The sequence below is a fragment of the Corapipo altera genome, unplaced genomic scaffold, assembly GCF_003945725.1.
Source record: "Corapipo altera isolate COAL_440 unplaced genomic scaffold, ASM394572v1 2b, whole genome shotgun sequence".
Classification (NCBI taxonomy): domain Eukaryota; kingdom Metazoa; phylum Chordata; class Aves; order Passeriformes; family Pipridae; genus Corapipo; species Corapipo altera.
Genome location: NW_020884874.1, coordinates 4,779,247 through 4,804,918, shown reverse-complemented (window position 1 = coordinate 4,804,918; position 25,672 = coordinate 4,779,247). Strand labels below are relative to the sequence as shown.

General features: G+C 34.8%; 1 protein-coding gene across 2 annotated transcripts in view; it reads left to right on the top strand.

Moving 5' to 3' along the window:
• ASCC3 (activating signal cointegrator 1 complex subunit 3) overlaps positions 1–25,672 on the top strand; it is a 266,716-nt gene that overhangs the window by 63,286 nt on the left and 177,758 nt on the right. For both annotated transcript variants that reach the window (XM_027632616.1, XM_027632609.1), the window contains exons 9-10: positions 12,457–12,657; positions 13,116–13,256. In XM_027632616.1, the coding sequence (XP_027488417.1) occupies positions 12,457–12,657; positions 13,116–13,256 (342 nt within the window). The remainder of the gene's footprint in view (positions 1–12,456; positions 12,658–13,115; positions 13,257–25,672) is intronic.

Genomic DNA, 25,672 nt, shown 5'->3' with positions numbered 1-25,672 from the left:
AAGGATTAGACTTGATGATATCGGAGATCCCTTCCAACCCAGCTGATTCTATGGTTCTGTGATTCCATTATTGCTCTCATACATCGGTGACCATACCACATAAGTTCATCAGCCTTCACCTACATTTTATTTTCCTGTGGTAGGAAAACATCTGTGAATGCTGCTGATTTAGCTGGGATTTGGAGAACAAAATAGCTCTGTTCTTGTAGAAAAAAATACTGACTGTTGTAGTTTTCCCCTGTAAAATTTAGGAAAAAGTCATTTAACATCTATATTGTAAACCAGTACTGTCTTGGGTAGCAGAAGTGTGAAATTAACAGAAATAGAGAAGAAAATGGAGCTGTTAGAAAGATTATGACAGCAATGGTGATTCCTCTGGGAATATTCTTCTGTTTGCCATTCTTTCATTTATACTTGATGTGTTAAAGTTATTACTAATTTCAACTATAATTACCTTTTAGAGCATTCTGTAAGTTTTTCTGCCTTCTTTAGGTTTTGTAGAAAGAAATAGCTTGTCGTATGTTAAGGGCAAGCTAAAGTAAATAGTTTGAAAACATTATCCTGAAGTGGCTTCTACATTAATATTCATTTTTACATGAGCAGTTAGAACTGATACCTTTGCATGCATAAAATAGTATTGAATTAATTAATTTAAAATAATTTTTAATTAATTAAAAATTTTGAATTAGTTTTAAAAAATACCAAAATATATCTGTACTTCAAAACTATATAATAATATGAAATGTTGCCTTGCTCTTAAAAACTTATATGTATTAAATTTTGTAAAGTAAAATCAATGGCTAATAAAAATCCAAGAAGCATTTCAGGTAGACATACTCTTCCACAGCAGCTGCATGCAGCTCAAAAAAAATCCATCTTTCTGGCTCACAGCATTCTTTTTGTCTTGTACTTAATCACTGTAATATTTGAAATCCAATTATATCTACCTGGCGATTTTGCAGCTGTTATGTTTTTTTGCCTCATTAAATGATCATAATAAGTGAAATATTTAAATTAAGAAAACAACTTGTTAAGTGTTAATTTTTCATTCTTTAGGGAGTCACATTTATGTCATTGACTGAATATAGACTATTGGTATAAAGCACATGCAGAGATCTGTAAAGTTTTTAATTAAAACAACTCAAAGTAGTTCTAGTCGTTTTGATAATTAAGACTGGAGAGTGAATAATGTGCTTCTGCTGCATCCTGTTCAGGGAATAGCCATTTCTCAGTGGAATTTCATAGCACGAGTGTGGAAGAATGCAGTAGTCTGCTTTACTTTGATAGCATACCTGAAGGCAGGCTTTCATTCTTAGGGGTATTTGGTCTTCATTTAAAGTGAAATACAGGATAGTATTTTAAATTCTAATTAAAATTATACTGAAGACCAAAATTGTTTTCCATTTTTAAGAAATGTAATCGCAAAGTGAGATTTTTTAAAGATGAGAGAAGTGTATGCTAATTCTCATATGCTCTAACATTTAAAAGATTAACTCTCCCTCAAAATATTTTAGACATATTAAAGTTTGTCTGACTTTAATGTTTGTCTTTAATTAGCACAATTTTCAGAGTGCTTCTTGAGATGTGAATCTCTTATGGTTGATAAGAATGTCCTGTGTCTTTCAGTGACAGAAATGGGACTGAAATGGCTCATCAAGGGATTCAGTTAGAAATCACCAAATAGTTTTAAATATTTTTAAAAGATTTTGGGACAGAGGAGCTATATGACTAAAAGATTGACTTTATAACTGATGGGCTGTTCAGCTCAGACTTGCAGTTTCCATTAACCTCAAGAGCACACAGTAACTGCTAATAAAGTGGAACTTTTAAACATTTTAAGACTAGTTGTTTGAGTATGCAGAACAATAGGGAGCAAAAATTAATGTAAAGTCTTTTAAAGCTAGAAACAGTTTTGTGTGTGTGTTTTGTATCTTATTCTAACAAAACAATTTTTCTGAATTCTAACTGGAAAATTTAAATTATGCTGCCACCTAATCTTGGAACTGGACATATCAAATAAGAGTGGAATTATTTTTAGTTTTCATATTAATAAATAAGTAGACCTTATATAATAATAATTATACTTATAACAATGGCAATAATAGAAACAATTTCTTTCTTCTGTAGCTTGTTGGGAATTAATCAGGAGAAGGGAAAAAGAACTTTTTATTTGCCTTAAAATATAGAGGAGGATGATTTTATTTAGTCATTCATAGGAATTGCTTATTGTAAAACATAATATAATGAAGGAAACTTACGTTCAAATATTCCTACCTCTTTACTGTGTTCCCTGAATCTGAAAAGGATGAGAAATTTTATCTGAGTCATATCTGAGGCTATGTTGGAGTTAATTTTCTCTGTTTCTGAGACTTCTTCTCCTTGCTTTTGACACCTGTGGACCTTTGTTCTTCTGGACTGCTAAATGGAAGACTGTCTCTCTGCCATGCCCACTCCTAAAGTAGAGACTTTCCATCTTGTTTTCAAATATTATCATTTAAATAAGAAAGCTTCTAAATTTTTCCATCAATAATTTGCTTACATCAGAAAAAAAAGACTGTTTTGCATATTAATAGCTACTATAGGAGCAAAACTATAAAGACAACTGAGAGGGGACCTCCTCAGTGTATACAAGTATCTGAAGGGAGGGTGTCAGGAGGATGGAGCCAGGCTTTTCTCAGTGGTGGCAAGCGATAGGACAAGAGGCAGTGGGCAGATACTGATGCATAGGAACTTCCACCTGAATATGAGGAAGAACATCTTTAGCTGAGCATTGGAACATATTGCCCAGAGAGGTTGTAGAATCTCCTCACTGCAGATACTCAAGAACCGTCTGGATGCAATTCTGTGCAATGTGCAGGACAGCTCTGCTTGAGCAGGGAAGCTGGACCAGATGACCCACTGTGATCCCTTCCAACTTTATCCATTCTGTGATTATGTGATTCTGTCTAAACAAAAAGTCTGGTCGAGGTGCAACCTGCAGTATGTATCCTTTTCAAAGTACATGTGAAAGCTTTGTTAAATCTGTAGTGCTATTTGCAACATAAAAACTATCTTCTTCATCAGCTTTTTCATTTTTTTGATTCTGTAGTTTGCAGTGTCTTAATTTTCCATTAATCTAAATCCTGAGAATTGATGAATGCAAATGCCCAGATGCAGTCCTTCAGAAAGTTTTGTGTCTTTATTCTGAGCTATACCTCATCCATTCACATAAGTTTGTGTGAAATGGGAGGGCTAGGACTTTGATGCCTTTTGTCTGATGTCTTGTCTCTTCCTCATTGTCACTATTTTTGAGGTTTTGCCAAAAATTATTTGCTGTCTTCTGTCAGTATTCTCTGTCTCTTCTAAATTTTCCAGTTATCTGTCTAGTCTAGTTGCAGTAGCCCACATGTTAAGTAACCCACTTACTGCTTAGAAATATTTTTTTATGTTAGTATTGACATATTCTTTCAAAACTGCAACAAGAATATAGAAGGAAAAATAAATCAAATCTCTTTCGATATGATGCAGTTGTTTCAAAATTCTTCAAACTAGTTCAGAAATGGCAATTCATACAAGAATTCAATTTTGAAAGAGTAGTTTATGTGTACTTCTTATCATATCATATCATCATATCATATCATATATCATATATCATATCATACATCATATCATATCATCTCTTTACTTGGGAAAAGTTAGCTAAAACCATACATTTTGGTTACAAAAATGGGCTTCAGTTTTTATGCTTCATGTTAGGAGACTAACTTTTCAACAATGGCCAGTACTTATATAGTTGTTTTCTCGATGTCTTTGTCTTTCCTTATTATTTGTTGGGTTTCTCCCTTTGTATTGCAGTGTCTGTATTCTCAAACAACTAGGAAAGGGTTTTCTGTATTAACTCTTTTATTACAGTTACTTTTTGAGTCAATGTGAATTTAACAGTGATGATTTTTTTTCCGCTCTTAGGGACACACTGTGTTTTCCCAGGGGAATATATTACCAAAGCAATATGCCATCAGCATAACTAGTTGTATACAAGTGTAAGAAGTTATGAGAGCATTCTCTGATTAAAAAAAAAAACAAAACCAAACCACCACAACCTGAAGAATAATATTCTGTGGCCATATAAACATCAGTTTCCTCATTACTGCATCTGGAAAAGTCGGGGAGATAGTGTTAGTGGAGATGTCAATACACAGCAGTCCAGAACATTTAAAATGCTTTCAGATCTGTAGAGATTTGTGTATTTGACTCTCCCATGATCTTAGCTTTGCACAGGATTAAGATAGTCTTAAATTTTATGAGGAAGAAATGCTTTTTTACTTTGGTTACATTTAATATGGATAAAATGTGATCAAAGAAACTTAAATCCTTCTATCCTCATAAGATTTTAACTTCTGAGGTTATTAGGAAATGCCACAACTGTTGCCAATTTTGCTTTGGCTGCATTAGTTCAAGGTAATTTTTGTGTGTAATTCACAAATGGCATCAGAAAGCTGTAAGAGGAGGTTATGTTCTGATCTCCATTTCATTGCTATAATCTGGAATAATTCTCTTGACATCACATACTTTTGAGTTTAAAATAGTGTTGCTGAAATCAGAATCTTGCCTGTGTGTCTATTTGGATGCCAAAATTCATGTACATTTGTTGTGCTGTAGAAATAGTTGCTTTTATGGAAAAATCTTTCTGAAACACTTTGATATCCATTTCCTTAAATCAAGTCACCAGAGGGTATAATCACTCTGTCTATAATCTTTTGTCATATTATAACTAGGCTGAGGAACATAAAACAATTCTCTCAGTGAGGGGAGGAGATCCCCCAAGCTGTTTCAGTGTTCTAACTCAGAGCAGTGAAAGCTTGGAGCTACAGTGCTGTCCTGTCATTTCCATCAAACTGATTTGGGGTCTATACATGCGGAAGTCTTTGAGTTAAATCTATACATTGAATGAGAAGGTGTTTTTCAATGTTGTATTTTTAATACAACAACAAGTGGTTGAATAATTCAGTAGTCTATAGAAAAGATACGACTGCTGACTGTACAAATAACTATTTGTATAGTGTCATTCGTCAAGAAATACTTCATATAAAGTTGGTGACAATGTATCTATAGACTTAGAAGGGTTTTTCTTGAAATTGCTTTAGGCATGTAAACTCTTAGCTGTCATATATGAAGGTAAATATTTTCCCTGAAAACTTTTGATTTTGAATAGGTCTTTCTTCTTTCTTCAAGAGAGCAGATGGTAGGACTTATGATTTTAAAAAAAACCCAACCAAACAAACAAAAAAACCCCCAGAGATGGAAGCTTTTTATTCTTTGATTTTTATTTTTTTTTAACTGGCTGTTTTTTTCAAGAAGTGACTATGTTTCCATAGTTGGTTGGAAAGTATTATACTACTAGATTTCACTGCAATTTGTTTTCTAATGGGATTGTTCTAAACTTCTCTGTATAGAGTCTGGTTCTTCTTTAATGAGAGTTTGTTGAAGAGCACTCATTGTTATGAGCTGTCCAGAATTTTGGCATTTCTGAGAACTAAGTGAGTAAAATAATTGTTCAATTGTTTTGGCAAACATGAGGTTTGGAAGTCTGGAGAGGAAATGTTTAACTGGGATTTAGAAGCAGCATTACCCAAATAAAATTGTAATTATTTTCATAGTTTTTGTGTTATGGTAACTTCAAGCAGAGGTGATCCTTTCATATATAATAAAAATACATTTATGCACATATATATATTTATATACTTTTTCCCTCAGGATACTTTTTTACTCATGTGTATTCTGTCAGAATCTACAAGAATTTTGCAGTGTTTGTTTTGAGTTTAATGACACTAATATAACTTGAAAGTATGGAAATTTTCTTGGTTTCTGATGGCTACTACTACTTAAATATCTACTGCAATGATCAGTGAATGTGGTGATAATTTTATAAACAAGACTCCGTAGTTTTCTAAAGGATGATGTTTAATTCAAATTAAAAAACATTCAAAGAGATCTTATATGGGCTGCAATTCTATGTTCTATAGGATGTCGGGGTATAATTTTATCCTTGTGGTTCATTATCTGTCATTTCTAGTACTTTCTTCTTAATCTAATTAAGGGACTGGAGCATCTTTCATGTGAGGTGAGTCTGAAAGAGCTAGAGGAAGAGGAGGTTCAGGGGGCGTCTGACAAATGTATACAAATACCTGATGTGAGAATGATTAACAAAAAGGGAGCCAGTCTGTCATCCGTGGTGCTCAGTGACAGCAGCAGAGGCAATGGGCACAAATTAAAACACGTGAAATTTCATCTGAACTCACTAAATGAATTTTTTACTGTGAGGTAGTCAAACACTGTTATGCCCTGCCCAGAAAGGCTGTGGAGTCTCCATCCTTGCTGGTAGTTAAACACAAGTGCACAGGTGTAGCTGATCCAACTTTGATCAGAGGGGTGAACTAGATGAGGTGAACTCCAAACTAAATGATTCTGTGATTGCTGCTAATAGTGACACAGATAGCCCATACCATGCAAGAATTGCTTTTAGTTCTAGTCTAGTCACTTGTAGCACATACAGCTTTGAAACCAGCTGCTGGTTCTCTGGTGCCTTTTGTTACTTGCATATAATGTATTTTACCTCAAGCTTCCTTTATAGCACATAACTCTTCAGGTACTACCCTTTGGATGAGACATAATTTGTACTTACTTCAGGAAACTGTAATGCTGGCTATGGCCTAAAGCCAATCATAAGCTCTATTTGGTATGCTTGTATAATTTTCATATCTTTTTGTGTGCTACTTGTTCCTGCAAAAATTGTCCCCCTAAGTCCAATAAAATCTCACTGATATGATTTGGTGCTAAATGGAGCAGATCCAAACATCATGCAGTTTTTCTTTTACATGTTATGAGCCTTAGCTTAAAATGTATATGTGCACTTTGAAAGAACACATTTCAGTCTTTGGGGCAGGTAGGAAATTATATCCTCGAATAGTTCTCTTAGATAATATAATAATAATTTTACCTTTATGCTAGTTACATAGTTATATTTTTATTTACTTTTGTTCCTAAATCTTATGAGCTACCACTTTTTCATGGAAGTAGCAGAATATGAAAAGTATCATCAGGAGAGGAAAACTGTGAAAATCCCCAGGTATAGCATTGATGTTTATTTCTGCATGTACCTACCGTAACAAAATAGGATTTACACTGGCACAAAAGTGCTTTCAGTGTATAGATGCATAATTAGAAAGCAGGGAGGACTACTAAGTGTTCATAATTTGAAAGGATAGTAGGAATGTATTTATTAAAATGTGTATGTGTATTAACATACATATTAAAACATATATTTGTGTGTGTATATGAGTATGTATAGATAGATGTTTTAACCAACAACTTTCTAAAGTACAACAAAGGGGAAACATGACCTAGAGATTATTTATGTGTAAGGCCAAGGGACATCAGAACTTTGTATCCTGAATTTTGGATTGGATTTTCTGTAAAAAAGCATGGATTGGTCATGCTATTACTAGTTAAATCAATTACCTTTTTTACTGAAAGTGCAGCAGAACAGCTGACTGCAGAATTGGATTTGTCACACCTGAGATATATAAGGTGCTTTGAATAAAATATATCTACATTAAAATTAAGCCAATGAGCAGGGAAAATGTTGAAAGCTTGACCTTTGTTTATGAGTGCAGTGAATTATCTCTAAGATAAATTGTTAGTAATCTTATTACTTTGTTCTACTATGACTGAAGAAGTCATTATTGAACATTTGGGTTGGGTGGTCTCATGCTATGGAAATTAATATAGATGACTAACATTTCTTGATTTCAGACAATGAGAAAATTTGTCTAGTATTACATGAAAACTGGTAAAAATATTGTGGACAGGACAAAATCTCTTTTGGAATGAGGAGTATAAAGACAAAGTCCATGTATCTAAGGGACATAATATTGAAATGTATTGTCTGGATAAATTACTAATTAAACATAGTTATATTTATTTTAGAGTTTTTCTGGGTAGATTAGATAAGATATACTATGCTCTGTCTGTGCACAGCAATACTGAATATAGAAGCTGCCACTGAAATGCTGGCATCGTACCTTGAAGTTAGCTTTAAAGCACATTGGGCTGCAAAGTGAAAACTTGTGATACTGAGGTTAATTGCACCTGACAAGCTGTTTCTGTCCATGAGTCTTAATGCATTAAGTGATCTGGAGAGTGAAAGAAGATCTCAGCTTTTAGTGGAACTTGTAATTAGTACTCACTTGTTTTGGGTGAGTGCTATAGACCATATAGACACCACAGCAGGTTTCACAGGCGGGTCTTCTGAAAAAAATTAGTATCTTCTGTGTATTTATTGAACTCTGTAGAACTACAAGGTCTGGCTAATGAATTGCATGACTAAAACTCTGTCTGATGGCCTGTGCTACTTAGAGTAGACAGTGTCACTACTGTGTTGGTAAAGCAGCTGCGTTTCTGAGCTTGTGTAGCTTGCCTGCAGACTGAATCGTATGGGCTCATTCACAAATGTTACTTTAATGACTTAAACAATTTTATCCTATTTTTAAATTGCTGTTGGAGCACCAACACACAAATATCTTTTTAATGAAATGCCTAATTTAGAATACCTTCACTAGATGTAATTTCATTTATTCACAAATGCATTAGTTGTAGCAATAAATTCCGTGGGAAAGAATTGTAAAGCTTACTGAAGTAAAAACAGGGGGTTTATACATTCACACTGGAGCTACCTTGAGTATCATCTGGTTTATGTAAAGAGTTGCTTCTCAGTGACCTTTCACATTGATTCATGCTTATGTAAAAATGGCACCATCTTAGGCATGAAATTCTCTTTGTTGAGAATAGCACTTAGATTGCATTCTGCTTAAAATTTCTATGGTTTCTGTTGAATTATAGGGATAAATCAGCTTTGGAATAGAAAGCTGAAGAATGTTGCATCTTACTTTTAGTAAAAAACACATTCTGCCATCCAGTGGCTACCAGTTCTTTAAACAAAAAGGGATTTCATGAATTTATCTGAAAAAGAATTGGTCTGTAGAAGTCTTGACTGATGTTAATATGCCAGAGGGTTGTTTTCAGCTTTCAAAATAGGTAGTTTGTGCAAATGCCAAATTAAAAAAGCAGATCTTCTAGTACCTTTGTAAATCTGGGAACTTCTGAGCATACTGTTGCATTTCTGTATGCTACCTTACTGATTTTTACAGGAAAAACTACTGGGTTTGGATTGTGCACTTCTGCTGATTGTTTGGAATAAAATACAATTTAGGGGAAAGGTATTCTTTAATATTTTTTCAACCAAATGCAAAGTTGGTTTGAAGAAACCTTAGGATACTTTTTTTCCTTGGGAATTCCTTTCTCTTGGAGCTTTTTTAATCCTTAATATGTTCCTGCAGAGTTAACGCTCAAAGAATATTATGCATTGACTATATTGTGATTTTGAATGTTGCATATTGATTTGTCAGTGACTGCTTGAAAATTAATAGTGTGTTGAATGAAAGTCTAGATTCTGGTCAGAATACCATTATTAAAAAAAATTATTTTTAGTTTTTAACCAGGCTTTTATGGATTTTTTTTAATTAATCTTTATTCCACTTGTAATCCTGTTTTAATAGCCTTAGGGTCTTTCCAGAAAACAGGCTGAGATCCATTTTTTTATATTGTTTCACAACTTCCTCTGGTTCTTCTGGAACATCTGTTTGTTTATGGCTACTTACCAAGTCAGTCTTGATCCCTGGTGTTAGTATTTTAAATGGGAAAAGAGAACAGGAAATTATTTTTATTTTTCTGAATATTTCTGGGTCTTTGCTTAGAATTGCATGGTCTAAGGCTAAAATATATATAATTTCTGCTAAATGTAGAGGAAAAAGATGTTTTACACTGTACACTTTTAAAGTTTAAGAGAAGCTGGAACCATATATTCCTACAGGCAGTAGTTTAAGATAATGAAAGGGCATATTTAAGGGTGTTAACAATCACACAACTGTAAGGTGACCTGTGTGCGTAAAACCATACATATTCAAATATGTGATTGTGAAAAATTTCTGTTATTTAATTCTGAAGACACTTACAGTGGACTTCATCTGGACAGCAATGTTTCTGCTTTTGTTTAAAACCTACTTCTTTATATAATATGCATGTTGTGCAATGTAGTGTTTTGTTAACTCAATTCTGTAATCACCAGTTATATTTTTGAGTTTCTCTCTATACATCCTTTATTAATAAACACTGTAAATAGTGTTAATCAGTATGAACTTTATATGGTGTTTATAATAGCTTGTAAAACCAACTAGAGGGAAGGAGAGGGAAAAGGACAAATATAACCAATTACAAGGACCTGGCAAGAAATCTCAAAATGAAATACAGGCAAATTAGAAACCTAAAATGGCTAAGGAGGCCATAAAAATAGCTGACTGAACCCCGATAGCACCAGCATAATCAGCAGGTCTCTGGGAAGCCCATTAACACTTTATAATAGTCTCATTCATGAAGGTGAAATGAATTTTGAAGATGACACACCAAGTATGTATTAGAACATTATGTATATAAAACTTGGTGCAAAACAAATAAGCTTTTCTCACTGCAGTCTTGCAAGAAGAATAAACTGTGCTAGAACACTAACAGTGAAAACTGTTATAATCCTGAAATTCAGCCACTAAAAATTGAAGAAGCTTGATTAAAAGTACATGAAGTATTTGCAGTAGATACTTTTTTTTCCTTCACCAAAGGCACTTACCAGTTTGAAACAGATATTTGGATATTTTGAGATTTGTCAATACAAATGAAATTTATGGTTTGAGTAGTACTTGCTTTTTAAGAGTACCATAAGAAGTTTTCAACCCGAAAGCTTTACTGAGACAGAGGTACTGTTAAATTGAAAAGCAGATTTTTCAAAAAGAAATAGTGTGTTGATTACATAGCATTTTCATTGACTTCTATATCAATGAATGTTGTTTTTTCATGTTCAAAGTAATCTAGAATAAAACTACAGTTGGCTAGTCATTAAGTACATAATTCCTATAAATTTAAAAGTAGGGAATTGTCAAGTATTGTGGAATTGGTGTATTAACCTAAATTTATATTTTGTATCTCAGCCTCTTATATGAGGCTACTACTGGGAAGCTGCAGTAAAATGATAGACCTAGTGTTGTTTGTCACAAAATTAAATAAAGTATTTTATTTAAATAGCTGATGAAACCTTCATTCCTAAGCTTGCATTACTTGAGGAGTAATGCAAATTAAGTCCTGCTCAAATAATTTGCTTAGTATTGAAAGGCACTGGAAAGAGTATTTGGTATTGGAGGGGCTATTACCATAGAAAATGTCTATAAATTAATTAAAGCACCCAGAATAATGGAAAAGGAGATTTTCAGAAGATGCTTTCAGGCCTGTTCTTTACTGTACTTTTGTGGTTTCCTACAATTAAAGTAAAAATTATAATAATCACAAATATCACTAAGATACCTTTCATGCTTTGTAGTAGAAGTAGCACAGGTAATTAAATCTGTAGAAAGGAAATAATTATGTGTTCTGCAGTCTATTTTAAAAATCTGTAAAAAGTAAGTAAGAAAAGGTAAGTTTATTAGAAAATTAATTTTATATCTTAAGGGTCTGTTCTTAAATTGCAAAGGTTTTATAATTTTCAAATGCAGAAATTGTAATGGTCTATCTACAGTGGTTCTTTCCTTGTGAAAATGTCATTTTTTAGAGAGGCCAAGAGGAGGAAAGTATTTTTATAATTGATTATTTGTACTTCTGAAGATTTAAACATGCATTAATCTCTAATAACTATAATTTCCTGTATTATCTGTATAATTTAGGTTTTTTAAACATTCTCAAAGCTTTTTTGGGACCCCACATATAAGTTTCATGTTCCTTTTGGTAACTGCAGCTTGTTGTAAATATTGTTAGAGAAAGGTCTGAACATGAACAGTTGCAAGATGGAGATTTTGTCAGAAGCAAAAGGAAGTTGGTACTGAATTTGTGCGTCTGTTTGCAAAATTGAACTTTACTGTGCAAAATTAATGATAGATAATTTTTTTAATCATCTATTTCTTCAGCAAGTTCCTGTGTAATGCTGCCTTTTCTTATATTAGAGTAATCATAGTTTATCATCTTAGATTTAAAGATATTGTTCTATTCTTATTAATGCTGTTTTACTGATGTTTAATTATTAATAGCCCAATATTTTACTGTATATTAATTTTGATCAAACTCTTGACTAAAAAAAATAAATGGTGAGATAGTATGCTATATTTTATTTTCCTGATGGGTTTGATATTAGAGAGTTGGATAGAAGTGGTAGCCTCAGAATAAAAAAACTTGAAATAATACGTAGATAGACAAGTATCCGAAGTTTGGTTTCCATATGTTCTTTTTCTTACGATTAATGTATGTATAGATAGACACACACACACACACATATATACGTAAATGGATTAAAAAAATCCAGAATGTATGTGTTGTTTGTTTTAACAGATTGGACAACTTGCTTTTAAAGGCATGAAAAGACTAAACCGAATCCAGTCTATAGTTTTTGAGACTGCCTACAACACAAATGAGAACATGCTAATCTGCGCCCCCACTGGAGCTGGGAAGACTAATATTGCCATGCTGACAATCCTTCATGAAATTCGCCAGCATGTCCAGCATGGTGTTATTAAAAAAGATGAGTTTAAGGTAGGAATTTAATGAACCAAATAACAGCTTTTTAACTTGTAGGTAAAGCCCGTTATATGTTATACATGGAATATGAAATCAGGAAGTTTTCAAGGATATTACACTTTTCCAAGTTAAAGATAAAGCTGGTTTTGATTTACTTTGTTATTGTTAAAGCTATTCTTATTTGTGTTCTAAAAATCTTATTATGAGAGTAAAAAGCTATAAAAATGCATTTAGCTTTGATGCAGAACCAATTTTCAAAGCGATAAGGCTGTATAAACAAAATCCATTGTCCTTTAAACAGCTGCACACTTATCCAACAAAGATAACTACTTTTCATATATCACTATTAAGATTTTTCACTGTAAGCGCCTGGCATCATATTTCACAATAAATTGTGATTTGTAATGGTTGCCATGAAACAAACAATGTTGTGGGGTTTGCTCATTTATCAAGTGAGTGTTCTTTTGGTGCAGATTGTGTATGTTGCTCCTATGAAGGCTTTGGCAGCCGAAATGACAAATTACTTCAGCAAGCGTCTGGAACCACTAGGCATTACTGTGAAAGAGCTGACTGGTGATATGCAACTGTCAAAAGGTGAAATTCTACGAACGCAGGTATGCGTAATATTTTAAAATACTGTTCTGTGTGTGGATTCATACCTCTTCATAGATACACTAGTCTTTTCTTCAAACTCCTTGTAACAGTACTGGTGAAGCACCTGAAATGTTATTACTAAATCTGTGATTACACTGATTATATTCCAAAATGTGACTTTCGATTCAAAGAGATGAAAACACACGTACTTCTTGTCACATTTATTTCGGGCAAATGTTCTTTGTGTCAATGAAATATGATTTTTCCAAAATACTGAGATACTTTTATAGCTGTTCTTGCATACAGTTCTGTGTTATTACCCTTTCTCCTTCTGCATGGTCCAAGAAACAGAAAAAAGACTTGGTTGTGTTATCACTATTAAAATTTATAAATGTAACTTATAGTAATTATTGATTCAGATTAATTATATTTTGGCAGTCTTAGCTTTGATGTATTTTACCTTTCTGTGGTAAGAGGAGAGAAGACTTTCATATGACAAGAAGAGATGTCTATATGTAATTAGTAATTAGGAGGACTACTGCAGTAATCCGGTATGAAACCAGTAGAAGATGTATATGCATATCTGTTAACACATACAGTCACAATACTGCGGTAACCAGTAAATAACAAACCCATATCAATGAGTGACAGTAATATTGATGATACTTTATCAGAGTGACTTTGCAACAGTCCTTAAAATTTGGATATACAAACTAAAAAACTTTTTGATAGGAACTTTCACTAATTGAAATTATTTACATACACCATATTGCCATTTTAAATTACTTTTCAGCTAGGGCACACAATCAAGTAGGTCAGGGTTATAGCAGGCAGAAAGAAAAGGCATGTGTAATCACTGCTGAAACTGAAGTGACAGTGGAAAAGCCTACTCTGAATGTAAGTACAAAGTTCAATGAACAACATATAGAATAGAAAAGTGCTATTTTCTCTTGCTCTTCTAGTTTGAAATGTAAGTCATAAAATCTCACCTCGTTACTAAAACTCCACTTACATCCAGTAAAAAAAGAAAAGAAAACCAAAAAATATTTCAGGTAATATTAAAAAATGTGTGTGGAAAACAATTTACAAAGTTGAAATTCCATTACTCTAGTAATGGTAAATTATTAATAAATACACGGTATTAGTTTAGAGCAACTTAGTAACTTAAGTGTAGGAAGACTGTCTGCTTCACCATGCTCTTTTATTTCAGTCCAAAATACCACTACTAGCACAATTCTTCTTTTTTTTTTTTGTGGGGAAGAGGCTAAAGTAGATTTATATATACAGAAGAAATGACAGGGGGAGGACCTGGGTGAAAATATTTTTTTCCTGCCGTGGACTCATCTCGTTACTTTGCAATTATTTTTTTTTTAACTGAAACTTACCTTCAAGGGATTTCTGCAGTTTCCTGTGTATGTCCTTGGATAGAAGGACTAATCTGAAGTATAGTGTATTTGTAGTTTCTAAACTTTTGGGAAGAGTGGAGGTGGAAGAAAAATGGTCTCCAGAAGAGGAAACATTTGGAAACTGTTATATTATTTGTCACCCAAAATTTAGTTCCTAGGTTTTCAAAGGAACTATAATTAAAGTATTGATTCATTTCAGTTTTTGCTTTTGTTCAGTTTTGTGGTTTTGCTGTTTGAAATACTAGGAAGGCTGAAAAGAAAAATATAAAGGCCAAAAATTCTGGGACAGTGAAATAGTAATTTTTTGTTTCCTTTTGTTTGTTGTAGCTAGTCAGTCTTATGATTAGTCAGAATTGTAGGAGGTGAAGATGAGAGATAATGCCAATCCAAGAGTTACCAGTGTTATTGCTGCTGCTGTTCTTGCAGATTCTGGAGCCCAGCAATGTGCAATGTTTTTTGCTGCAGATCAAAGTGCACAGAAAATACATAACCACCTTATAAACTGAGGAAAGGGCACTTGCTTGTGCTGGATCTTGCTTATTGCTCTTTGCATATATTGTTTTTTATGAAAACTCATGAACTTTCTTTGATCAACTAGGCACTTAAAACCACTTCATCCAAACATGTTTCTTTCATTACTCTTTACCCTATATTAAACTGGTTCTTGCGCCAAAACTTGATTTTACTTGTCAGCCTCTCTAATGTGTACATTTCTCAGGCAGGAATACTCTAATAGGTGTTGCTTTTTTATTTATAGTTTCAGAGTTCCTTTGCTAGTTTTTGCTCTGTTTTCTAGCCTTTCATAGTGTAAGTAATGAAGTACCTTGGTTTAACAGAAAAGCAGTTTTTTCCTGAAAGAATTAATGTTACAGCAGGTGGATGCATGCATACAATTTATATGCGCAGGGATGGTATATGTCATATGGGGGATAAAAGGCACAGAGTAGGATCAACTGAAGATGCGGTATTTCAGGTTGAATCATTGTTTCGGAAGATCTCATCTGATTCTTCTAGACAACTGAAAGCCTGATATATTTCTTCCATGACAGTTGTTTTCTGCCTCTTTTCTGAGCAGTTGCATTTTCACCATCTTTATTTTTGTCCCGAGGTGAATCACATCAGTCGCAATGAAAGATGTAAAAATAAGGTATTAGGTATTAGTTAGAAGTAGCACTTCAGTGACAATCCTCAAAATTTTCTCCTTCCTTTGCATTCTGCTTGCTTCATCATTTGCCTGTGTGTATTTAAATATGTGTATTTTGTAAGTTATTACATGTATCTGTTACGCTTATTCTGATGAGGAAAAGTTGCTTTATCTGACAAATTGCTAACTATGTCCCTTCTCAGGAATCCACTCTAAATGTACAGTGGGATCTATCTTTATTACTTTTTCTACAAATACTTTTAAATGCTAGCCAAAAAAAGTAACAAGGGATTTAAATCTTCATTCTTTTTATAGTCTTCTAAATGTTTTTGAAAGATACGCCAATTAAAAAGGTCTGTAGCACAGTTTTTCAGCAATAACTGTCTCTGTGTTTTCCGTGCTGTCATTTTTTCTCATCCAGAAGGCATTCATGTTTCTTGCTGTTCCATACTTTTATGGTATTACACGAGATGATTTTACTTCCATGTAATTATTTAATATTCATTAGCATTACTATGGTTCCAACACGCACTTTAGAAGCCAAACTTTTTTAAAAAAGTTATTTCTATGTCTATAATATATCTATAATAATTTTTATTAACTCTTCAGTCAGTCTTCTAACCTGCTCCCCACATCTTGTACAGTGAAAGCCACAATTACTACATATTTAAGTTTAACATGTGGAATGTGTGTTAAAACTCCAAGACAATTTCCCTTCATAGAAGCATGGAAACATAGAATGGTTTGGGTCGGAAGGGTCTTTATAGATCATTAAGTTCCAGTCAATGCCCCTGCCATGGGCAGGGATGCCACCAACTAGATGAGGTTGCTCGGGGCCCCATGCAACCTGTCTTTGAACACTTCTGGGGGGGGCATCCGATCTAAACCTTCCCTCTTTCGGTTTTAAAACTACTGCCCCTTGTCCTGATATTATCTGTCCAAATAAACAGTTCTTCTCCCTTCTTTATATAAGCCCCCTTAAGGTATTGGAAAGCCCCACAATTAGGTCTCCCCAAAGCCTTCTCTCATCCAGCCCTCTCAGCCTATCTTCATAGAAGAGGTTCTTCTCTAGACTTCCTTTAACAGGTCCACATCTTTCTTGTGCTCAGTTTTTGTGAAAAGGTGTACATGTAAGTGTTTTAACAGGTCACTTTAGTCTTTCAGTTAGAGTAGATCCAGGGTCTATTACTGAATAATTTGTGCAGAAATAAGTGCTTCACTGTGCTTGGGAACAAAAGAAAATAAACTTATTACAAAAATAAATAACCCTATCTATTGTACTTGTTCTTATAGAGACTTTATCTTACATTATTAAAGCATTGTTTTCATAGTCTAAATAAAGATAGATTGACTTTTCACTTTCTTTTTCTTGTTAAAAAACAATCCAAGGAAGTTTATTTCCCTACGGTTGATATTTTTCCTATCAACTCTAGTCTAAGTATGCTTGTATATTGACCTACTATGATCTAAGCCTGTTCACATACTGGCGTACTATTGCCTTATACTTAGACATCCCTTAAACCAAAATGATATTAAGCATGCTTTAGTGATAATCCATCGTTTGGTAAGTTGTTTTTAGTATGGTAATATTTAAACGAAAAGTATTCATAAGAAATAACATGTATTTTGCTGCTTAGCATTCAAGTTAAAATGAGCTGGGTGGTTGTCTTCGTGGGCTTTCATGGTTGTGCATATATAGCATTACTCAGTCTTTGCTTTACGCAGCCTAAAAAATGATATAACAAAATTTCCAAATCAACTTCTGGGCTTTCAGTTATCTTTGGCCTTGTGTTTGCAACAAATGTGGTAGTTATAGTTATCTTTTGAAAGTTTGGAGAATAACACTGGGACTGGAGCAGTATGGATTTATATTGTAATCACCACGTGTGAAAGCAGTGCCCTGCACTGAGCAGAGTATATTATAAACTGATGAGTGGGATGATGCCTTAACTTGTGCAAAACAAGTTAACTCTGGAGAGTGCAGAAATGCCTTCTGGCCTTAACAAAAAGTGAATGGGCATCAAAAAACATGTAGAAGATAATGTCTTCCTAATTTTTTATACATACATAATGTGAAACAAAATTAAGATCCTTGGCATAACATAGTAAAAACTTATCAAAATTTCTTCTGCCTGTAAAAACTTTAAAAATAGTTCTAAAATTTATCCTGTTAAATAGATTTTATTTTCTTTTTAAGGAAAGTTATTTTACTATTCTATTGCATCTTCAGTTAATGTGAATATTTCTCACCCTTAAACTAGTACTTCAGCAGTTTTGTCAACATCCTCGTCAACAGCCCTAATTCTAATTCAAATTAAGTACATGCAAGTGAGACTAACATTTTAAAGTTGAAATAAATTTTCTGTAATGTTTTTGCTATATTTTGTGCCTCAGACCTGCAGTTACAGGACAAACTTCTTTTACTGGTCTTAGATCTCTTCCTCTGTCTTGAAGACTGTCAGACTGTAATGAGCCTTGCTTGCTACAGATATGTAACGGTGTAAAGGCCAGATTACAAATGCTTTCTGTGTTGCTAAAATTATGTAGTAGTTGGAAACAAATCTGATCAAATTTTGAAAGCAGGCTAATTTTCTCAACCTATAAACCTCTATAAATCTCTGTTCCTTCATTCTCATATTCTTGGAGTTAAAGGGATTCAGGGAGCAGGAAAAGAAAATTTATTGGCTTTTAAATGAGAAAATGAATCAAACTATTATTGTGTGAATAGTCCTGATTCTGCTGCTTCTGAACTATGGAATACCTTTTTTTTTAACTCTCTAGGAATATAGATTTTTTTTTTAAAAGGAAAGCATTTCTATTTTCTTTTTTGTTCTTCTTGATCAAAAAATGAATTTTACAGAAAAAAAGGATATTAATTTAAAATATAGTATTGGATTTTCTGTAATGTTTACATTGTACTCAAGTACTTCAAGGCCCACAGAAATAGTTGTATACATTTACTGAACTGGAAGGCTGTGCTTGTCAACATGGGCCTGACAGACTTCACAGAAACAGGCATTTCTAAAACTTTTATGTTTCTGCCTCCACATAGCTCTGTCTTTTTTCTGTCATGGATTTGATAAAGATCAATTGCATATCCGATTAAAGAAGGGAGTATCAGAAGCAAATGCTGTGTCTGACCTTAATCTGCTTTCAACCTAACATTAACAAAGGTAGGAAGTGGGAAACCTATAGTAGCATTCATCCATTAAAAAAATAAAATAAAGACAACAGCAGAACCCCCCCTGCCTTCTTTATGAACTCTAAAAAATTCCAAGGTGTTCAAATAAATCAAATTCAAAGCTTAAATTTGTTTGCTGTCAAGTCCAGCTCAACCTGACTTGCATTGTCATTTATAAAAAGGGCAACTGGCTGTCGTATTTGTTCTCTGCTCATGTCATGGTTTGAGATAGCCCCAAAATTCAATTCCCTAGCTCCATCCCCCCTCCCACATCTCAACCCAATGTGAGATGGGTTTTTTCCAGACAAAACACAACCAGACTCAAAGTGGGGGAAAGGGAGTATATTACAATGACTGTACAAATAAATACTATAACACATTATACACACAATCACAACTATCTCTACCATGACATATAGTATTTACAATGGATCAGATCTCTTCTCTCCTCCAAATAAAAGTCCAGGAGGGAAAGAAGGACAGATCCCTTCCAGTCTCTCAGGAATCTCTTCTAGGGCAGCAGGTCTCCTCATCTCATGCATGCAGCAGTAACTGGATTGTTGTAGCTGGATCTCTGTTCAATACACACAAGGGGGTCTCCAAGCCCCTCGGCTCTCCTTCGGTCCAAGCGAAGGCCTCACCTGTGGGCTGCCAGCAGGGACCAGACTCGCGTCACCACAGGTATATCACGAAATGCAGGGGCATCTTTATGAAAATCCCTTCCTCAGGGGATTCAAATTCCCCTTTGCAGAGCTCCGTGCTCTGTCTCAAGGCTGCTAGCTTAGCAGCAGCAGCGAGGGGGGCCAAGGTCAACCCCCCCGCATTCCTTCTCTGTCCCGGTCCAGCTTCAGGACGCCTTTGAGCTTCTCAGCTCCTCTCTGCAGTGCATGCTGCACTTCAAGGCTCTTTCAAGTAAGAGTCCATCATCTTCCTCCTTTCCAGGAGGTCTCAAAGGAATTTTAGGGGTTTGGTACAGTTCCTACCCCCAGAACTCCGTAGCTCTGCTGCGGGCTCTCTTCTCCTCAACTCTCCTTCCAGGAGTCTTCTCTGCGGTGCTGCATGTCTCTGTTGCTCCGTCTTATCTCTTCTGGCTCTCTGCCACCGCTTCTCCAGTCAGTGCCAGCTCGGCTGCTTTTCTCCGGCTGCTGCCCAGTTTGGAGAAAACATCTCCCAGCTCAACTACAGACACTTAGCCCAGTCTAACACTGTTCCAAGTCTCTGTAGCCCCCAACTGGGGCTGGGGGGCCCCAGAGGCCCCGAGGGGCTCCGGGCCCCTTTCCTCGAAGCTCCTACAACATGGCTACTTTTTCTACAACCAAACTACAACTCTTCTCTTCCGGTGCTTGTGATATGTTTACATTTCTGCAGGAGCGCTCATTGGACAGAACTCCAAAACTTCCAGGGGTTTCCACCCCTGGGGGTTACCACTTTTCAGCCTCTGGGGGAAAACAACGTTCAAACCACTACTGCTCATTAACCTGTATAAACTAAAATCGTTGCTTTCGGAGTTATTCGTAACATTGCTCACAGTTTATATAAATCTATCTTAACATTTTGTGAGGAAACCACCCGTCAAAGGTTTAGGTTTGAGTAGTGATACCACTTTCATTTTCCAAGTGCCAAACATGTTGAGCATCTTAAAAATGTGAATGATTTTCAGGCACCCAGGTCAGAGCAGAAGGAGGGGAGGAGGTGCTCCAGGCACTGGAACAGAGATTCCCTCACAGCCCATTGCAGAGACCATGGTGGAGCTGATGTCCACACTGTAGTCCTGTGAGGACCCCACACTGCAGCAGGTGGATGGTGCCCTAAAGGAAAATATGGCCCATGGAGAGCTTGTGCAGGACTAGGCTCCTGGCAGGAACTGTGCCTGTGGAAAGGACCCATGTTGGAGCAGTTTGTGAAGGTCTGTCCTATGATAAGGACCCCACACTGGAGTGGGGAAAAAGTGTGAGTAAGAAATGACCGAGACTAAGAGTTTTGGACTGACTACAACCACCAAACCTGAGACGTAGAGGACTGGGGAACAAAGCAGTGAAGTCTAGCCTGGGAAGAAGGGGGACCAGCAAGAAGGGGTTTTAGGTTTTGTCTTTTTTTCCTAACTATTGCAATCTGGTTTTAATTTGCAATAATTCAATTAATTTTCCCTGAGTCAAGTCTGTTTTGCCTGTGACAGTAATGGGTAAATGACCAGCCTTCATCTTGGTCCATGAACTTTTCCATCTTATTTTCTCCCCCTGTCCAGGTAAGGAAGGGAAGAAGGAGAGTGGTTGGTCAGGCATCTGCCAGCCACTAAGGTCAACCTACAAAACTGACCTACCAGTTAGTTTCAATTTTGGATTTTTTTCAAGTAAAGTTACTGCTTTCATTGACATTTTACTTTTTGTATTTAAAGTCCAAGAGAATTTTGTTAGTTTATTGCAAATTTTATTAGCTCGTTATTTTTCTATTTAGCTTTAGCTAGCTCTTTATACTGGAAGTAGAAGTAGTTTAGAACAAAAGGGCAATTCTTATTGAAGAGCATGAGTAATACAACAATACTGATGGTGTTTTCAAAAACAGTAGTGTTGTAAATGAAAAGAGAATTTGTGTAAGCTGCATTTGCATTGGCAAATACATTTATCTGATTACTGAACAGAAAGCTTTTCTTGACTAGAGGAAATAGCCTGAAGGACCGAATGTATTTTGACATCTCAAAGATTAGCTGATTAATTGTACTTGTGAGGGCAAGGCAGAATTGAGAAGTGAAGCAGAGACCACAAAAGCATCAGAGCTGAATAGGGCAAGTAGTTCTGAGAACGACAAATGGCATCAGGACCTCTGAGTAATATGGATGATCACTCTGATAGATTCTGTCAGCTGATAGACTCTGATATTAAGTCATGAAGGCTTTATTCCCTATTGAAATCTGATACTAATAAAATGGAATAATGCTTTTTTCTCAAGTTCTTATCTGCAATATAAAACTAATCAAGTCCGAAACTATTTGAAGCAAAAGAGGGCTATAAAGTTGAGGTACCTGCTGTTTCGTCTACAGCTTTATTTTTCTCATACACTGTTTCTCATTTCCTGCACTTTAATAGAGATGCTTCTAAGGAAAAGCAAATAGTGAAGTTGATTCCTGCTACTTTTCCTATGAAAATATAAGTACATATATTTTATTATTTTTTAAACCATTATATGTTATGATATTCTACTATGTATGTGCTTCCCATTTCATGCATATACAAAGCCCACTGTAAGAGGCTGAATATTCATATATAGTGGCTTTCCTTATGCATATAGTAAGTACATGAGATAGCGACCCTTTACAGTAGTAGACCCTTTACACACAAAAAAATTTTTCAATGCGTGACCAAGAATTCTGAATGTTTTGAATTCAGAATGTCAGCAGCTCTTCTCCCATAGTAATAATTCACAGGCTATTTTATTGTACTGCATTTAACAGAAATCAACTGTAGAACACTTTTTTTAAGATTGGCATTGTCAATTATTATTCCATTCATATTATCATAGCATTTTGTGAAAATTATATTAATAACTTACACTGAAAAATTGCATCTAATACACAATCTAAAGTGCTTTCAAAGCAAGATTGTACTGTTTTATTTTCCTATCTCTTGGTGCTTCGTCACTGTCTAATCTCTTTTTTCTTCTCCAGTATATTTTGTTCATCCCTGTAAGCACTTAGTCTGATATTAGCCTTATGTAATATCCTTAATAGGATATAAGTGACCTTATATCCTATTACATGCTATTAGTTTTTTACTTGCAGTTGTTGCAAACACCTGCATCACTGCTGACTTTAGATGCCAGTCTGTTTCCTTCCAGGAACAAAGTGGTTCTTTGCTCTTGAAACTTCAGATCTGTTAGATGCAATAAAATCTACAAATCTCTCTTGGTATGAGGAGTTAAATTTTCATGAAGTGGCCTTCAGAAGTGATCCAGAGATTATAAAGCTCACAGATACAGAAAAACTCTCTTCAAGTTGTTAATTTCAAAAACAGACTTTAATCTGGTCAATATTCCCTCTTCCAGTATGCCTAGAGTGTAGCATAGTGCTGGATTCCGTGCACGTGCATGGTTTCAGGAGCAGAATATCCTCTTTTGATCAGCATTTGAACTAGAACAGTAAGACATTAAAATCTAACACAAAAACAAAAAAAAAGAAAGCAGAAGGGACATGCCTCTTCTACTGAAAGAACCTCCTGAATATTCCTCGGTGATACAAACTTCCTAAAAGAAAACTTCCTTTCTTCTGAATTTTCAAAGTTATGTACTATTTAAAATGAGTCTTCCTTTAAATGAGGTTAAAACCTTACCTTTCAAAAGAGAGAAATATTCTAAAATGTTTAGAACAGAAATGTGTGTTAAAGTGTATGTCTGAGTCAAGAAAGATCAAAATCTTTTTATACAGTAGGATTTCTGTATGCCAAAGTGATCTCCACTTCACAGTGTTGTTTCCGTATGGATTTCCTTTGTTTCAGAAGTTCTCAGAGCCTGAAAAATAACATTTTGCTCCCTGCTTCACTGTTCGTGCTATCTTCTGGGCAAACTATGTTTAAAAAATCCACTATCCAGGATCTCTTTGGGGCAATGAGCCTTGATGGCACACCACAAACTGTTACATATTTTTCTTCTGTAAATGCTAAGTGTATTTCTTAATCATTGTTTAGTTCTCAAAGCAAGATTGTTAAAATCAGAAGGGATGTGTCTTTGTACATATGCAAGATTTGAAATACTGAGGTCTTTATAATGTTATGGTCTTGTCAGTCTTTTCAGCAGTAAGCAGTGCACCAGTTTCACCATTTGATAATAGTCGCACTCAAGTGTGTGACCAGTAGTGCTCAAGTCTTCATTTTCCTCAGCTTGTGGAGGGAGAAGATGAAATTCTGGAAGCATTTTGCTAGATGAGCAGAAGGAAGAAAAGCTAGTAATTTTTCTAAGGTTACTCTCTTCAGAGATCCAAAATAGGGAATAACAAAAGGGAAATAAAGGCGTAATCTAGATTAGATGAACCTGCACTGACTAGAATCTGAAAGTGGATAAACTACTTATACTTGAAACCCTCTTCTTTCGTGGGTGGGCACACTTCTATAATGCTGGTATGCCTATCTAGCTCACCTCAGGAACAAGTTTTCAGGTTTTTAGCACTGTACTGCTATTTCCTCATCTTTTAAAGATCAGGAAGGAATTTTTCCATGGGTACCATTTTTATGTAGCGTATTTGTTTTCACACAGTTTTCTTCCTTCCTTACACCAACTTCTGGAAATAGTAAAGCAGGTGAAAAAAGAATTGATATTAAGCAGCAGAGTGGTAACTTGGGGCCTGTGACATTAGTTGTTTGACTGAACTCTTTAACCCTCAGAAATAAAGGCAGTAAATTCTGACATCATGTGTAGGACTCCTGGGTTCCTCTGATGGTGAAAACTATTAAGAAACAAATGAAATTTGGCTTCTAAAAGAGATTTCTGGATATTTTTCCAGTGGGTTCAGTTAATAAGCTTGTTACTTAGTTGAAATGTTGTCTGCATTCTTTCCATTGTTTTTGTTGCTGGAAAAACTGTGTTGCTTTCTCGGGATGATGTTATCATTCTGTGCCTTCCTTTTCTTTTGGCATCAGTCTTCCAGTACCCTAGTGAAATAGTTGGAAATCCTTCTGATTTACAGCTCTCCCATTAATATATGTGCCCATGACAGCTAAGATTTTGCTGGGGGGCAAAGTACTTATACATTATCAAACAGTAGCAGTTTAATAAAAAAAAGTAGTCTTTTATAAGGAACTGAAGGTGCTTTCTGTGACCTAAATTAATTTCTAGATTTATGACAGATTTTACCAAAAATCAATCTTTCATGCTTCAGAAATTAGAATTGCTACTCTTAAAGCATTCATTTACATTTTATTTGAAGTAATTTAGTTTTGAAATAGGCAGACATAGTTGTTTATTTTACTAAGATGCCTACTTGCTTGCTGTTAATTGCATAATCTGTGGAATTTTAGTACAGACTTTGAGTAACCTACTTTGTGATTAATAATCAAATGCAACCATACTATGTTGAAATGTGTAATTGAGTGGCATTCTTTGCTATGACTCACTTGGCTAAAATCTCTGTTTAGATTGGATGGGAAGGTGGGAGTTAATTTTTTGTTTAGCAGTAAAATCTAGTTGAAACGATGCCAGATAAAATTATAGTCATTTTGAACAACAAGAAAAAGTTTGTTCTATGTATTCTGTAGTTAAAGGATATAGGGTGGGGTTTTTTATAATTACATTTTTGGTGGTGTGTTCCCTTTTATTGGAAGTAATTATGTTCATGCCTGACTTAACTACTACAAGTTTTTCTAAACTGTTTTGAAAACAAAGTCTTAAGTGTTTTTCTTTCTTTTCTTCTCTATAAATGATGAACTATTTGACATTGTACTTCAGCACATATATGAAAAAAATACATATATTCAATTTGGATGAAGAGCCCTTGCTATAAGTATATGCTCTTTTTTTTTTCCCTTTTCCTCTCCAGTGTGCACATTATTTCATTTACTTGAGGCTTTATCAGAGTATATTGTTTTAATATATCTGTACTTGATGCACTTACATAAATCACTGTCTCTTCAGAGGTTTGATATTAAAATATGTGCTGGTTTTGTCTGGGGTAGAGTTAATTTTCTTCATACCAGCTAATATGGGCAGTGTTTTGGATTATTG